This window comes from Thermobia domestica, chromosome 5 (assembly GCF_964235325.1).
Source record: "Thermobia domestica chromosome 5, izTheDome1.hap1.1, whole genome shotgun sequence".
Taxonomy (NCBI): Eukaryota; Metazoa; Arthropoda; class Insecta; order Zygentoma; family Lepismatidae; genus Thermobia; species Thermobia domestica.
Genome location: NC_137458.1, coordinates 294499682 through 294515986, shown reverse-complemented (window position 1 = coordinate 294515986; position 16305 = coordinate 294499682). Strand labels below are relative to the sequence as shown.

The 16305-nt window shown below is 34.8% G+C and overlaps 1 protein-coding gene across 3 annotated transcripts in view; it reads right to left on the bottom strand.

Moving 5' to 3' along the window:
• LOC145686712 (uncharacterized) overlaps window positions 1-12964 on the bottom strand; it is a 119851-nt gene extending 106887 nt beyond the window's left edge. The window contains exon 1 of one of the 3 annotated variants that reach the window (XM_081760289.1): window positions 12805-12964. In XM_081760289.1, coding sequence (XP_081616415.1) covers window positions 12805-12822 — 18 coding nt within the window. In that variant the 5' untranslated portion in view covers window positions 12823-12964. Of the gene's footprint in view, window positions 1-1524; window positions 1546-3066; window positions 3122-12804 lie in introns of those variants that run through there. The other 2 variants (XM_081760290.1, XM_081760291.1) reach the window with 2 other exon arrangements.
• Window positions 12965-16305: the final 3341 nt, after the last annotated feature.

The following is a 16305-nucleotide window of genomic DNA, read 5'->3' as shown; positions in this document are numbered from 1 at the left end:
AACTTGTGCACTACGAAGATAATTTAAAAACTCATTCCTTAAAATCAAGCATTGTTGAGCAGGATCAAGGGCGTCATTTAAGACTTCGCTTGAGGAGGGCAAGAGCACCACCGACATAAAACTTTCATGTTTCGTACTAGTATATTAGTAGACAATCTATTAAAGTATATGTATTCCTCAAACTCTTGGGGGAGGGACAATTGCCCCCTCCTGCCCCCCTAAATCATGCCCCGGTACTAGAACCGGTCCAACATATTTCCTACATTTAAGAATCGCTCTCAAAACCGGTTCTGCCTTTTGACCATGGTTCAGGAACCGGTTCAAGAATCTGTTTGGTTTACTACGAAGTGGTTGTGGAACCGGATCTGGAATATGAAGAAATGACCAGAACAAATTCTGAAATGTCAAGAAACTACAGAGACCGGTTCTTGTATTAGTCTTTTATGTGAGGTAAAAGTGGATCCAGTTTTGAAATGTAAGAAAAATCTAGAACCGGTTCTGATGCTCTTTCTGAGAAGTCAGAAGAAAAAAGGAAAATGAAATGAAATCTTTGAGTTTTGCGTCCCACGATTATGCTGGTTAGGCTAAAGGAAACGGTGATGATAAGCAATGAATGAAATGGTGGAATGAAGAAAGCGGGAAGAAACGGGAGAACCCCAAGAAAACCCAGCACACGATGTTTGTCCACCACAAAGTTCACTTGGCGGGGGCTGGGATCGAACCCGGGACCCCAAGCACCGGAGTCAGAAGAAAAAAGGGATTGTTTGTAGGGTGCAAGCGCGCTTTCCAACAAAAGGACTAAACGACATGTTACGTTCTGTAGCTTACAGGGTCTAATCGCTTACTTTTATTGGCGGTGAATGATATTTGTTTCATATGCAACCAAACAGTTTGATCAATTGATATTTTTCAAACATGCTTGTCATCAGGGGTAATCAGAGTCAATGCTACCTTGCGTTGCTTTTTCAACCAGACGTTGTTTCCTCTGTAGGCAATGATGGACTGATTTATTTATTTATTTATTCCATTATTTAGTTTCTTAATTATTCTCTCAGTCGACTATATAACTCCAGTTATAGAAGGCGTACAGTTTACGTTTACATACAAATAAATATATGAAATATTTGTGTGCAATAGGATAATATAATGGCTGTAATTAAAATACAAGCATTAGTTAACTGTATATTATTATATATGATAATATAGAATTAACGTTATAGAATAGAACAAACTAAGATTAATGGAAAATAGATGAAGTAATAAACACATATTAGATTCACAATACTATTGAAAAAGAGAAGTACAGTAATTTGAGAAAGGTAAATTTGTGATAAAGCTCTAATATAAGATAATGTCGAGATAACACATGGATGTATAGTACAAAAAGAAAAAAAAAAGAAAAGAAAGGAAAATGTAATAAAGCAAAAAATTGATTTTTAGATGCATAATATCAATAGAAGACAAATTACATTCAGTGGAATATTAAAAATAAGGGCTATCACTCAAGGCTAAGTGTATACATACCGAAATCTAGTATCAGTATCACTGGGCTCATATTCGTTTTCGATATATATTTCCCAAACTTGTAAGAACCGCTGTCAGAACCGGTCTGACGTTTTCCTATTCTATCAGAACCAGTTTAAGAAACGCTCCTGTCTTAACTCTCAGAGCTGGAGCGAGAACCATTTCATATGAAAACGGTCCTTGAACAACAGCCGAAACTCAGAACCGGTTCAAGAATTGATCCACTCTGCTCTTAACATTTACAACCGGTTCGAAAACCACTTCCTGAAAAAAACAGAATGGTTCCTGAACAACAGCCATAACCCATAACCGGTCCGGAGCGTTTTCACAAGAACCGGTTCATTTTCCAACTCTGATTTTGCATAATGCGTGGTCTGTCAGACAATGGTCCACCGTTGGTTGTCAACTTCATTAAATCTTGCAATAGTCCTCTGGACAAAATTTTAGTAAGTTCAGACTTTCTCAGGAGCTTGAATATCGTTGGTGTGTCACGTTCGGTAATTGTTCTGTTTTCATTTGCTCCCAACCTCATTTTATTTATTGATGCTACTGAATCTTTTTCACTTGCAAAATAAAGTTGAATATCAGTATTCAGAATAATATTCAAGTATTGCAACATCTAGAATTATTTGTAGTATCTATATAGATGACATTTGGAACAGAACTTATGGTAGTACTAGGTAGTTACTAATATAAATTAAGTAAATATATTTAACCTTAGAAAGGCCGTGCTCGCATGTGCTACGTGAAGGACCACGGGGGGGGGGGGGGTCAAATTTGCCTGCGCTGGTTTTAAGTAGCTTCGGAGTAAATTTGTTCAATTTGAGTCAACAAGTTGAACTAAATTTCTAAAAAGAAACTTTTCTAGGAATCGTGCCTTTATTTGTAAAAAACAGGTTCAATACGGTGCGTAAAACTCCTTATATGTTATACCAAATTTCTTACAATACTATACAGAAAACCAGTATTATAACCTAAGTTAACAGTAGAAAACCAAAAGACCAGCATAAAACCAGTAGAAAACCAGTATTATAACCTAAGTTCTATGAAAGCCTAAGAGTTTTTATAAAGGAGACAAGTAACATTTTTAAAAAGTAACACAGGTTTTAAATATATATATATATATATATATAAAACAAATGAAAGGAATTTTGGAGAAAAAAAAATATGGGTACCACCTATGACCAAGGAGGGGGGGTCAAATCTGCCCACAACATGAATTATTATTTTTTTACCAAAAAACAATGCAGTATATTCCAGTTGAAAAAAAAAAGCTAAAATGAACCTTCCATCAACAGGAACAATAAGAAAAAAAAACATAGAATCCTAAATACATATTAATCCATATAAACTAAATAAAAAAGAACTCGCGGGCAAAATTGATCCCCCCCCCCTGGTCTTTCTAGGGTTAAAGTTCAAAGGAAGTTTGAACGTGATAACTATTTATAAATATATCAATATTTATCTATCTATCTGTATCTATATATAATTTTAATTTCAAAAAATAATGGAAATTTTGCTCCTCAGAACTTCTACAATTACCCCACTTAATTTGTTCATGTAGGACTAGAAAATGACACGACTGATGGGAACAAAACTCAAGAATGTATTAGTAAACATTCTGGCTGTTGTTGTTTAACTTTTCCTTGCTCCATTTAACCTATTTTTCAAATGATTCATCAGCTGCTTCGTCATGCGTTTATCAAGTAAAATTCTTTATCACCTCTGCTTATCTTCACAGATTTCAAAACACAATTAACCAGTAGTAATTACTCTGAGTAGGATAATAAAGACAACCTAACAATTTGGAAAATACTAAGTTTATTACAATGACCTTGCCACTAACTCAGAATCCTAATTATAAAACGAATTAATATTAAATAATCTTTTAATGAATTTAGTTTTAAACCTTTGCTTTTCCTTACAGAGAAAGATTCAGAAAACAGCAAGGGCTAGATAGTACAGTTGTGCTTCTTAGATTATGCACCCATTGAATGATATATAACATATATATATATACATAAAATTCTACTGGGAAGTTAATCGCGGAATAATATTGAAAACTCTGACTGTTGAAGTAGCGGCAATTTGAACTCCAGTTCCTCACTTGCTAAGGGGACTCTAAACGATACCTTGTTTTCTGTAATTTTTGACGTTTCACTACTTAAGCATTATCAGATTTTGGAGGTCTCCACTTGACAGACAAAAATCGGAATTCGTGTTCACGTCAGTCCAGATTTTACTGTTATTCCATCATTGTTCTATACCTACTGTTATTAAGTTAAATATTCAGGACGGATTGATTTAAATCAGTCTAATTTAAGTCACGATTTAAATCACTTGAGTTTTTAAAATAAAAATCCTTGATTTAAATCAAATTCCGAAATAAATTAATTTAAAGTGAAAATAAGTAAAATCCCGTTTCTGTTCTGTTATTTCGATTATGGAAGATAATAATCATAATACAATGAGACTCAATTGTATGTAAGCACAGTATGAAAAAGAGTATCATGCAGAGGATGATTAGGAAAAATCCCGTTTCGAATGGGTAAAGGAAGAATCCTGCTTTCTTCTCTTCGTAACATACGGTTTTTAAATCATTAACTATTCCAACGGGGAAACCACCATGTACATTTAAGACGAAAATTCTTTTGTAATATTCACAACTGACTACACTAAGTGTTATTTAGAAATATGCAGGTTTATTTTACAGGAACAACAATTTGGAAATATACAGAAGAAATTCGTTGCTCAGAGATGGAAGACATATGTAAAGTACAAATTAATATGAGCGAGTCTTCCTGGTCAAGTGGCTAGCTGGTATGCCTTTGGTAGCGGTGCTAGCGGGTACACAGATTCGATTCCCGGTGGGAATCTGCGAACGCTATCATGGTTCAGGCTGTTATATGTAGCCTTACTACTGTCAGAAGGACGTGGCTAAATTCCGTTAACTCCCACCAGCTTTGAGTTTAACATCCCTTTCAGCAGCGAAGCTATATAAGACGGGACCTACTGATTAACGTAGAATTCGAAACACATATTCTCCCGCCGAGAATCGAACCCGGGTCTCCATACTAAAGGCGCGTATACTAACCACTTAGCCACGAAGGAGCTCACACATTAAGTTACGTTTTGTTACATTAGGTTAGGTTAGATTAGGTTCTTTCGATTTACTATAATCTAAGTAATTGCGGTGGGGCTAAACGGAATTTAGTCCAAGGACATAATTACAAATCAACTAATCAATTAACATGAGCGGTGTAGTTTTCACAATCCTGACTATATATAAAACTACATGAGCTGACAAAAATTACTGAACACTTCCTGTAGGGCTACAATGATTAAATTTCGCATGAGTGTAGATTTCCGGAAGTAACCCACAGGAAAATTACCAAAAGAGAATATTTTTAATTTTAGGGGGTCTAAAGAGGGGATAAAGAATTTCCCTATGTTATTAAAATGGGCCTTTTTTGGACCTATAATTTCATGTTATAGGTACTTAGAATTGGAATAAAAACTTAAAATTTGGTATACTCGTACGCATTCGTACCTAAGTAAATCAGTAAAAATTAAAAAAAAAAAAAGAAACAAAATCCAACTTTCGAGTGGTTTTATAAGGAACTGAAAAATCTTTCCCATGTTATTTATATGGAACACCTTTCACACCCCCAAATTATTGAGCACTTCCTGTAGGGCTACAATGATTAAATTTGGCATGATTGTAGCTTTTCGGGACAAACGTATAGGAAAATTGCCAAAAATGAATATTTTTAATTTTTCAGGGGGTCTAAAGAGGAGATGAAGAATTTCACCATGTTATTTAAATGGGCCTTTTTTTAGACCTATAACTCATGTTTTAGGTACTTAGAATTGGAATAAAAACTTGAAATTCGATATGGCTGTACGTTCTCGTTAGCCTTACCTAAGTGAATCATCAGAAATAAAAATTTCCAATCGTAGAGTGGTTTTATAGGGAACTGAAAAATCTTTCCCATGTTATTTATATGAGAAATGTTCTTATGTTTAGGTACTTCCGGTAGGATTAGAATGGCGAAATTTGGCATGATTCTAGCCTTCCAGGACTGACAAAAAATTGCCAAAAATGCATATTTTTAACTTTTTAGGGGTCTAAAGGGGGATGAAGAAATTCCCTTGCTATTTAAATGGGCGTTTCCTTGGGATACAAAATCTTATCTTTTAGTTAGTTGAAATAGGAAAAGAAATGGTAGAATTATGAGTTGAAGAGGATTGAGGCCGTAGGCTGAGCAAAGACAGTGTGTGGGGGTGAAGTCCCCGGATGGGCAAATTCAGGAAATATGAAGATGAAGAGTAAGTTCACAAAATTCACTGTTGATGCAAAGGCCGATAGATAAGAAAAGCGAGGCCGTAGGCAGAGCAAAGTCCGGGGCGTGGGGGCGGAGCCCCCAGCTAGCCAAAGGCTAGTATATATATAAAATTCAAATAGTACTTTTAAAGATAAAAATTAGGACACTTAAAGTCGTCATTGTCAGGGCCGGATTTCCGTGTTTTGCGCCCATAGGCCCTAGCGAAATTGCCGCCCCTAACCACACCAATTACATCGTTCTCCAAAACTTCCATTCTCCTGGATCCACTTCTTAAAATATCACTTTTACGTTTGCTACTAATTTATAATTATTACTATTACTAGTTATTTCTTTTCTTATTACTAATTTTATGTAATGTATATTTTAATTCCTATATCTGGCCAGCATTTGAAGTAGATTCATTAAAGCTTACCTGGCTTCTGCCTACGTGATGTAAAAGGCGGTAAAATATAAAACAATCTTAAATGATATAACGAGTTATATTATTGTACCTAAACATTTACAAAATGACGTTTCTGAAACTTTTACGTATCAAAACTGTTTACGTCTTGCTTTGACACTGGCTAAATCACTAATAACATCATCAATATCAAGTTTAACAGTCAAGACATTTGGGATGGCTAAAACAGCTAGATGAACCAGTCTCTTCTGAGAAAGAGTAGATCTCTGAAATAGTTTTTCATTCTTGACAGAGTAGAAAATTATCTTTCCTGCGCCCAGTTAGTTGCTGTGTACATAAAAAATACTTTAAGGCTGCAGACTACTAAATATTTTTGAAAAACTAATAATTTTTCTTTCGGCCGTTTCTCCTAAGTGGAAAGAGGTAATAATATTTAAAATACCACAATAATAGATAATGTTATTCTACACCGCAAAATACGAATCGGAAGAATTTTCAGTGTTGCCATCCATAGAAATTACAGTGTGACCAGAATTTGAATTACTCAAAAATCTAGGTAAAGGTAGCGACTAGAAAAATAAACTCAACGGTAATTGATGACTTATCATGCTGTCTATGTTTCTTGTTTACTACTTTTTAAATAATGTTTATCTTTATTTTGTAATAACTTATTTAGTTTGTAATAATTTATGTAAGGTTTATAAAATAAATAGAAATATTATTTAAAAAGTAGTAAACAAGAAACATAGACAGCATGATCAGTCATCAATTACCGTTGAGTTTATTTTTCTAGTCGCTACCTTTACCTAGATTTTTGAGTAATTCAAATTCTGATCACACTGTAATTACTATAGATGGCCACACTGAAAATTCTTCCGATTCGTATTTTCAGATGTAGAATAACATTATCTATTATTGTGGTGAGTTACATTTTATTACCTATTTCCACTTACGAAAAACGGGCAAAAGAAAAATTATTAGTTTTTCAAAAATATTTAGTAGTCTGCCCCCTTAAGGCAAATGCTTATTTTCGATGTGAGAAATCGGTTAAGTTGTGATAGTGACATTTCATGACAGTGTAAAATGGCCTCAGGGCTGTATCTGGTATTTGTTAATAAATAAATAAATACACGCCAATTTGTGAACGCACGAGTGTCGAACTGCCTACTGCTGCCCTTTTCAGCAGATCTACCGACAACTGACCAAACCACCATAATAACCAACTGACTTATGACAATATTTGCTACAATATCATTATAGTCAACGCCATTAAAAAAATGGCTTTCACTTATTTTATTGAGTCGTTAGTAATATATGTAATTCCAATAGTTTTATCGTTTTTAAATATTGCCGTCCCCTCAAAATTTGCCGCCCTGGTCCCAGGCCCATGCCTAAATCCGGCCCTGGTCATAGCATTCGTTAATTCTAAGTATCCATTGTATAACAAGTAGAGGTGGTCAACAATCAGTACATAGCACAGAGATCCACAAAAAGCAAAGTAACTCAAGTAGTAAAGGGTTGGCTTCGCATTTGGGAGGTCACGGGTTAGATTCCCACTGCCAACCATCCTGACTGGGGGTTTTCCACGATGTTCCCTTGTCCTACCAGGTATATGCTGAGATTGTACCTACTAAACTTCCCAAATCCTTTCCATTGTTATTGTTGTTGTTGGATATCCAATATAAAATGGCCTCTGAGCTGTATCTGGTGATTGTTATATAAATATCTAGAAAATGGAAAGGGTAAAATAGCTCCGCTAATATTTCTATTGTTGATGATGAATTTATTGAAGAACAATTGTTGGAGTGAAAGAACAGTGATCAAGACTACTTAAAACACCCAAAGTAAAGTATTATTTCCTGTGCAGTTGAGCAACCACGAACTAGCCAGGCCTACCAGGTAATTATTTAAGGAAATCACCTACTGCCTTCATCGTGCTGCCGCAGATAAAAACTGAGTTTCACGACATAATGACTACCAAACTGTGTTCATACAACTTGCCTTAATGCTTTAGAAACAATTGTTCTATTACAGTAGTAAGTATCCGTTTTGGTACTGATTAACAATACCTATCATAAAAAATTGTAATTTTACGGTTAAAAAAAAACGAGTGAGTGTGTATAAAAGAGGATTGTATAGGATAGTAAACTACACGGTCGGGTATGGACTTTTGGGCTTCGGGTAAAATAACGATGGCTTTCAAGCCCAAACCCCATAGGGATGTGTGTTTGTTTTGGATTGAAACTACTTTTGAGCTTGTTGTTAGGCCTCAGCAATTAGTTTTTCGAAGTTGTATCATCTAGTAAACCCCACATCTGCAAGGTGTAACCTTTTATTTCCCCACATTTCGGTAACCATAAGGTGTAGCGAGGTGCGGTTTTCGTAAACAGATATCTGTAACGTTCTTTATATTTCAGAGACATGTGTTGTGAAATATTTTTAAAAAGCAGAAATTAGGTACCACATGGTAACCCCGAACCCCATTGGGGTATCAACTTACTTTTGCGTAATACATTTTTAATTATTGTTAAGCAGAGTGGAAAAAAATCATGATTTTTTTTAAAAATCATTTTTGTTGATTTTTTTGTTTTAAATCTATTTTTTGATTTAAATCAAATCTTTCTCCTCGTATAATACAAGTCGCGACCTGAAGAAAAAGCATTAGGAATTAGTATGAAATGCTAATTATGCCATTTAAGTGAAAGCATTGGGGTTGAATTTTGAATTATCCCAAATCATTAACCTATATCAATCCCAAACAATGTTTTTTAACCCTTTTAAATTATAGCTCTTTTTAAAGGAAAATTATAGAATTTCAGTCAAGCAGCTACAGCATCATCCGTGTTTATCCTAGGATAATGGTACATACCAAGTACATCACTCTCTTTAGAATAGAACAGCTTTTCAAACGGTAACATTCACATTTCCCTATCATGTCCCTGAAGCGGGAAATTTTGAGAGTAATCGGCATTTTTCTCTTTTTTTTTAAAAAAAAAAAAAAAAAAAAAAAAAAAACATTGATCGTCTCTGGATTCCCCTGTGTTAACGCACAGATCTCAAAATCAACTGGGAAATACTAAGGGGTGTACTAAATGTGTGTGCAAAATTTCAAGCTTCTATCTTGAGTAGTAAGGGTGAGGAAACTATTGAGCTAAGAACATTCCCACAATACCCCAGATGATCCGGATGTAACAAAAATTTCTTCAGACATCTCTATTTATCCTAGGATCATGATTTGTACATTATTCTCTTCAGAATAAAGCAAATTTTAAAACGGTACCCTTCAAATGTCTCCATCATGTATCTAGGACGGGTAAATCACGAAAAAAGAAATTTTCTGTTATTTTTTTTTTAAATTTTTACCTCTGTAGACCCCTCCCCCTGTTTTAAGGCAGAGATCTGAAACAAATCTGAAAAATACTGAGGGGTCCACTGAGTAAATGAAAAATTTCAATCTTGTAGGTGCAAAAGTAAGCCCGCGAAAAATAATATTCCCCAAATATCCCAGGTTCCCGCATAAAACAGGCTCTCAGGTAACAGTTTCCTGATACATCCCTATTTATTCTACGAGCATACATCATTTTCTTCAGAACAGAACAGCCTTTCAAACGATACCATTCATATGTCTCCATCTGAGGCAGGAAAATCACGAAAAAAGCTTTTTTTTGTTAAAATATCCTTTTTTTAAAAACTTTTTGCCCCTCTGGACTCCGCTGTTTCTACGCAGAGGTCTGAAAACATCTGAAAATTATTAAGGGGTGCACTGAACGAGTGTGCAAAATTTCAGTCTTCCGAATGCAAAATGTAACCAGCCAAAAAATGATAATAATACGCATAACAAAAAATAACTTTTTAAATGTATGACGTCATCACACACTATGCCTCAATGCAGAAAGGCGTGAAAGCATATGTTACATGTCCTAAAATGCACCAGTCTTGAAGAAAACGAAGTAAAAAGCCTTATTGGTACTTTTTTAATCAAATAATGAAGATTCTACGCTATCACCTAAAAATAGGTGATATAATTTAAAAGGTACAGCAACGTTAAGGAAAAAGTACAGCAACGTTTATCAAAATGACACTTTTTTCACAAAAGTTACTGATATTTGACAGGGGCTATTTTTAAAAACTCAGAACTAGCTTCGGCATGAAATACATAAATTTCGCGTAATATTATAAAAATAATAAAAAAAATTGGAGAGAAGATAGGACCCCTCTAAATACGCCCTATTACCTGGGAACAAACAGACACACACAAAAAAGAATTTTCGTCTTAAATATCGATGATGATTTCCTCGTTGGAATAGTTAACGATTTTAAAACCCAAACCCAATGTTACGAAAAGAAGAAAGCAGGATTGTTCCATTACCTGTTCAAAACGGGATTTTCCCTAATCATCCTCTGCATGACACTTGTTTTCATACTATACTGTACATTTGAGTCTCACTCTATTATGATTATTAACTTCCATAATTGAAATAACATAACAGAAACGGGATTTTACTTATTTTCACTTTAAATTAATTTATTTCGGAATTCGATTTAAATCAACGATTTTTATTTAAAAAATCAAGTGATTTAAATCTTGATTTAAATCAACTCACCCTGTTGTTAAGCCTCAATAACAATGGTAACCAAGGTACCAATGTATTAAGGCCTGGAATGCCCTTCCCCTAGGTATCAGAGAACCACAAACTTTTAGCAAATTTAAAAAACAGCTGAACGAGTATTTAAAAAATTGAGACAATACCATGTTAATGCGTCATTATTATTATTATTATTTTTACTATGAACTAATTAAGTATTTATAACCTCATGTAACTTTATGTTATCTACATATATTAAGTATTTACCCGTCATCCTATAATATGTAAATAAATTCTGAAAGGGAGAATCACAAACAGCAGAAGCTCGGCCTCTTCCTGAATCACTATAAAGATTGTTAAGTAACTGTTTTGTACTCATATACATATTAATAAATTCGGCCTATGTTTAGCAGAAGGGGTCCAGCTCTTTTCTCTAAAAAATACCAGAATTTTGGTATTTTCTGTTCACATTCGGTTAGTTTAGGGTAGGTTAGGTTAGTTTAGATTAGGTTAGGTTAGTTTAGGATAGGTTAGGTTAGTTTAGTTTATGTTATATTAGTGTAGGGGTCCCGCATAATTTTCCAAAAAAATACAGAATTTCGCTTATTTCTACTAATATTAGGTTAGTTTATGTTAGCTCAGGTTAGCATAGGTAGTTTATGTTAGGTTAGGTTAGATTTGGTTACGTTATGTTATGTCTAAGTACTTGCATCATTCATTTCTCCTGTAAATTTTGTGTTTTTTACGTGCTTCTGGACCCCTTGTACTAAACATACTCCATAAATTCTAACTATTTTTTCGAAAGTCATCATTATTCTACTCGAAACCCAAATGTAGGAAACCAGTGTTTCATGTATACAAGTGTAATTTTTACTGGGTATATTTCCATGGAGAAGATAATGAACTAGAGGCGCAAGAGCGAGAGTTCTCACCGTGAAGGAAGTGAATTTAAAGTGTTCGAGTACGCATTCTTTACGGAGAATATGTAACGGTAAGGCTTATATTACTCACTACTTCAGTTAGATATATATCTTCTGCATAAATAAGTTACTGGTAATAGTTAAGAACAGCTACTTCTCATCTCCCGTGCACGAGGATACATCTTACAGTTGCACTACCTAAACACCCTAAGTACAAAGGCAAGAACTCAGTCTATTACCTACTTTTTAACATCCTAGATAGTCAATGAATAATGCCTGAAAGTATGGCGTTTCTCGTCCTTCCCTAAATGGGAAGTACGGCTCCTTAACTATAACCCTTCACAAAATATAGCTGAGCAAGCGAAAGGAGTTAGAAGCCCTACAGGACTCGCTGTTTTCTATCTTCACCACAATTTAGTGAAAAACAAGGTACTAGATTCTGAAGGCCGTATTTACCTTCATGATATGTATTGGCCCCCCGCGATTATAATTAACCTGTAATTGGTTTGGGACAAAGATTTATCAAACCTTGCCTGCTCCATAATTCAAGCGTATCATATTTTGTGAGTGTATGCAGATATAAGGCTACACTCATAATGGTACCCTCTTAAAATAGATCTATACATTATGTTTGCTCAAGTCTGTGTAAGGCAAGTAAACACTGGGAACGTATTGCAATATTTGAATCTTCGATTAGCCCTTTAACAAATTTACGTTAAGAAGTAACCGCTGAGAGCGCTAAGGACAGGGAAGTTCCTGCAAAATTAAACCATACAAAAGCTACTTGTTTTGCTCTGTCAAAGTAAACCTACATGAAAACAATTTTCCTGGTTTAGAAATAGTATAGTCAATTACATAGAATGATAATTATTCCAACATTCTTCATTGTGCTCGAGTATATCACAACTGCCTATACATAGCTGGATGAAGCAATTTTTCTGACACACAATTAGCATTTTTTTTTAAGCTTGTAGTTGCTATTAATCCATATTGATAATATAAAAGAACAAATATAACATCTAACTTACTTGAGTGAACGGATCCATTCTTTAATAATATAAATATTACTTTTTTCTTGATATTTCTTCTCTATTATATCCAATTAACTTTTGAAAATAACGCCTCACAAATAACAAAATAAACACCACCCGTGGGCAGTGATACCAGGCCAATTCAGAATCCTCCACCTTTGTTACAGTAAATTCAACCAGATATTTCTCTGTCATTCATTACACAGAATCTGTCGAACAAATTCCGCCAAATTCCGTAGCGTCAACGAAACGCCCGACTTTTGCATATTTTGCGTTGCGTTGTGTTGCTGTACGCATAATTTTGCGAAGATTGGTACTAAATGATCTTTCAATCATTTTCAGTAACTGAATATATATTTGGAACGATCATATAATTTGCAGGCGTATCAATAAAAAAATATCTAGGGTGCGCTGCCTTTTAGATAAAATGAACCATTACTACTCATTCAGCCGTCGCACAAATTACGAGGAACGAATCAATGCAAAACGTGTAAAAATCGGTAATAACTTACTCCGCCTTATGCAGAGTCGTTTTGACGTATGATTAGCTTCATACTAAAGGTATGACTACTACAGGAAAGATATGTTAGTCGAACTCTTCACTAGGACACTAACCACCCGTCAGAACGACTCTGTATAAGGTCCAAAACCTGTTGTCTATTATCACAAACAAAACTCTAATTTTGCGTTACGTTGATGCAAATCATTACGGAATGGGGTCCTTAGCACATTCACCAAGGAAATATAGCTGTTCAAAATGTTCAGGGTCTTCCAGCAAAATTCCAGCACAATCAAACAACTGCTAACGTGGAGGTGGACCCTACCTGGATATCTAGAACTGGTTACCGTGATATGTTGTACTTTTGAAATAATGAGACACTTGTTTTTCAGTTTTTACGACTGGCTGCCCGTTTCAGATTTATAAGGGTGGCCATATTGTTTTCAATACAACTTTTGATGACATTTTGACCCGCCGCCATGTTGCATAGGATGATCGTAGAGAATCGGGACTCGTTGTAGCTTCTTTCTTTTTATATGAGCTTTCAAGCGATATACCACTTGTCCTCTCCTTCCATTTGACAATTTTGAGTTGGACCCCGTCTGGGACCCTGCGGGGGACCCTGGCACGAAACTTTTTCCTTCGCTCTGTTGTCCTTTGAACACCAGGTGACACTTGTTTTTCAGTTTTTCCGTCTGGCTGCCCGTTTCAGATTTATAGGGGTGGCCATATTGTTTTCAATGCAAATTTTGATGACATTTTGATCCGCCGCCATTATGCATAGGGTGATCGTAGAGGATCGGGACTATTTGTAGCTTCTTTCTCTTTACAAAAGCTTTCAAGCGATATACTACTTGACCCCTCTTTCCATTTGACAATTTTGAGTTAGACCCCGTCTGGGACCCTGCGGGTTACCCTGGGACGAAATTATTTCCTTCGCTCTGTTTTCCTTTGCAAATAATGGGATACGTGTTTTTCAGTTTGTACATATCTCGGACCGTTTTCGATTTAAAGGCCTGGTACGGACTAACGGAATCACCCGATATATGTGCCAGGTTATCATAAAATAAGTATCGCTGTTCAGAGAATTCTGCACCCTAAAAAATGGTATAGTTGGCATAACCATTAAATGGTTAATAATACCAGAATAGTATTGCTTATATAGGGACAGCTATGCTTATGGCCAGTAATAGCATACAGGTATGGCTATTAAATCCGGGTTATTGTTACCATACATATGTGCAATAGTACCATATTTCTGTATTGCAAATTTAACTATAATCGGAGTTAATAGTCAATATTACCATGCAGATTACAATACAGCTACATCCCAACTATACCTTTATAGCTCTGCCTACAATACCATATTCGTTCGAATACTATACCGTATAGGTATTGCAAAAATACTAGATGGTTGGACAACAGGTGGACAACCATACCGTATAGTCATTGTAACCATTATATATTGTTGTATTTGCAAGACTAAATTACAGTACCTACAATACCGTATGGCTATTTTAACAATACTGTCGTATTGAGACAACCATATAGCAGGGTAGGTGCACCAAATTTTATACTTGATGTAACCATACTATATTGCTGTAGTTGCAATATTATATGACTATATCTACAATACGGTATGGCTATGTAAACAAGAACGTCTTGTTGAAGCAGCCATGTAAGATGGTAAATGGAACAACCTGCATAGGTACTATAACCATATTATATTGCTATGGTAGCCATGCCGTATTGTAATATTGAAGATAAAGTATGTTTGCTGTTACCATGCGAGATTGTTGAGATAACAATCTAGCATAGTGTGTGGAACAATTTCGGAATTGTTATAGAAACAACACGCATAAACACACCACCTTGATTCTGCTTCATATTAAACTTCACAGAAGATAAGACAGAGGTATTATTAGAAACAGTTCCAGTAACCATTTCAATACTTCTTTAAATCGTTAATGGAAATGTTTCGAATAATACTTTTGTCTTATCTTCTGTGAAGTTTGATATGAAGCAGAATCAAGGTGGTGTGTTTATAGCTATCGTAACCATGCAGTGTTGTTTCTATAAGAATGGAACTGAGGTGGTATGCAATGTAGATTAGAAATTACACAGCATTTATAACAACTACTTTTATTTTCCTTTAATCAAGTATACACTACAGAAAAATTAGAAATGCAGCACAGTAATACCAAAAAAGGAACTTTACAATAATGCAGTTATGAAAGTATATAAATCTTTTAATCAATGCAATGAAAATATACGGTTTAAAAAAATAGTAAACCAGACATATATTATTATATTAACATACTTTTGATTTACATTTCTTTCTTAATATTTTTACACGTATTTTATAAAATGTGGATGTTACTAAATAACAGTTATTCCAAGTAACTGAACACGGAAGACACATATTGATGATGTGTCCAAATTAGAATTATTTTTCATCTTACAGTTTCAGTGTACATCTGACACCATCTTCAGAGAGAGGAAATAAGATGGCAAATAGTGGGTAAGGAAATTGAGAAGAACTCGAAGTATTCAATTTTGTAATCCATTCTTTTCCCATCCTATTTTTCTCTATCTGAAGATGCTGTCAGGTGTACAACCAGACTGTTAGACAAAATATAATTCTAATTTGGATACTAAGAATTACCCCAATTACATAAACTAGAAGTTTTGAAGAATCAAGATTCACTTAATACAATACACATATATACACGGTGATTCAGAACTCGAATTCGCAGGAAAATGAACTTTGAACACCCTGGTCCTCGTAAAGTCCTTAAAACTACAAAGAAAAACGTTCTTGGCAAGACAATCCGCCTCCACCATATCCGTTACGTTTCAACACAAAATTATGAAATATTCAAATTTGAAAGTTTTACTCCCTTGAGCGGAATATGGTACATCAACTTTGTCAATCATAGTAGAGGAGTTAGTGTTCTAAAGTTCATTTCCTTACGACTTCGGTATGCATACAAGCAAGA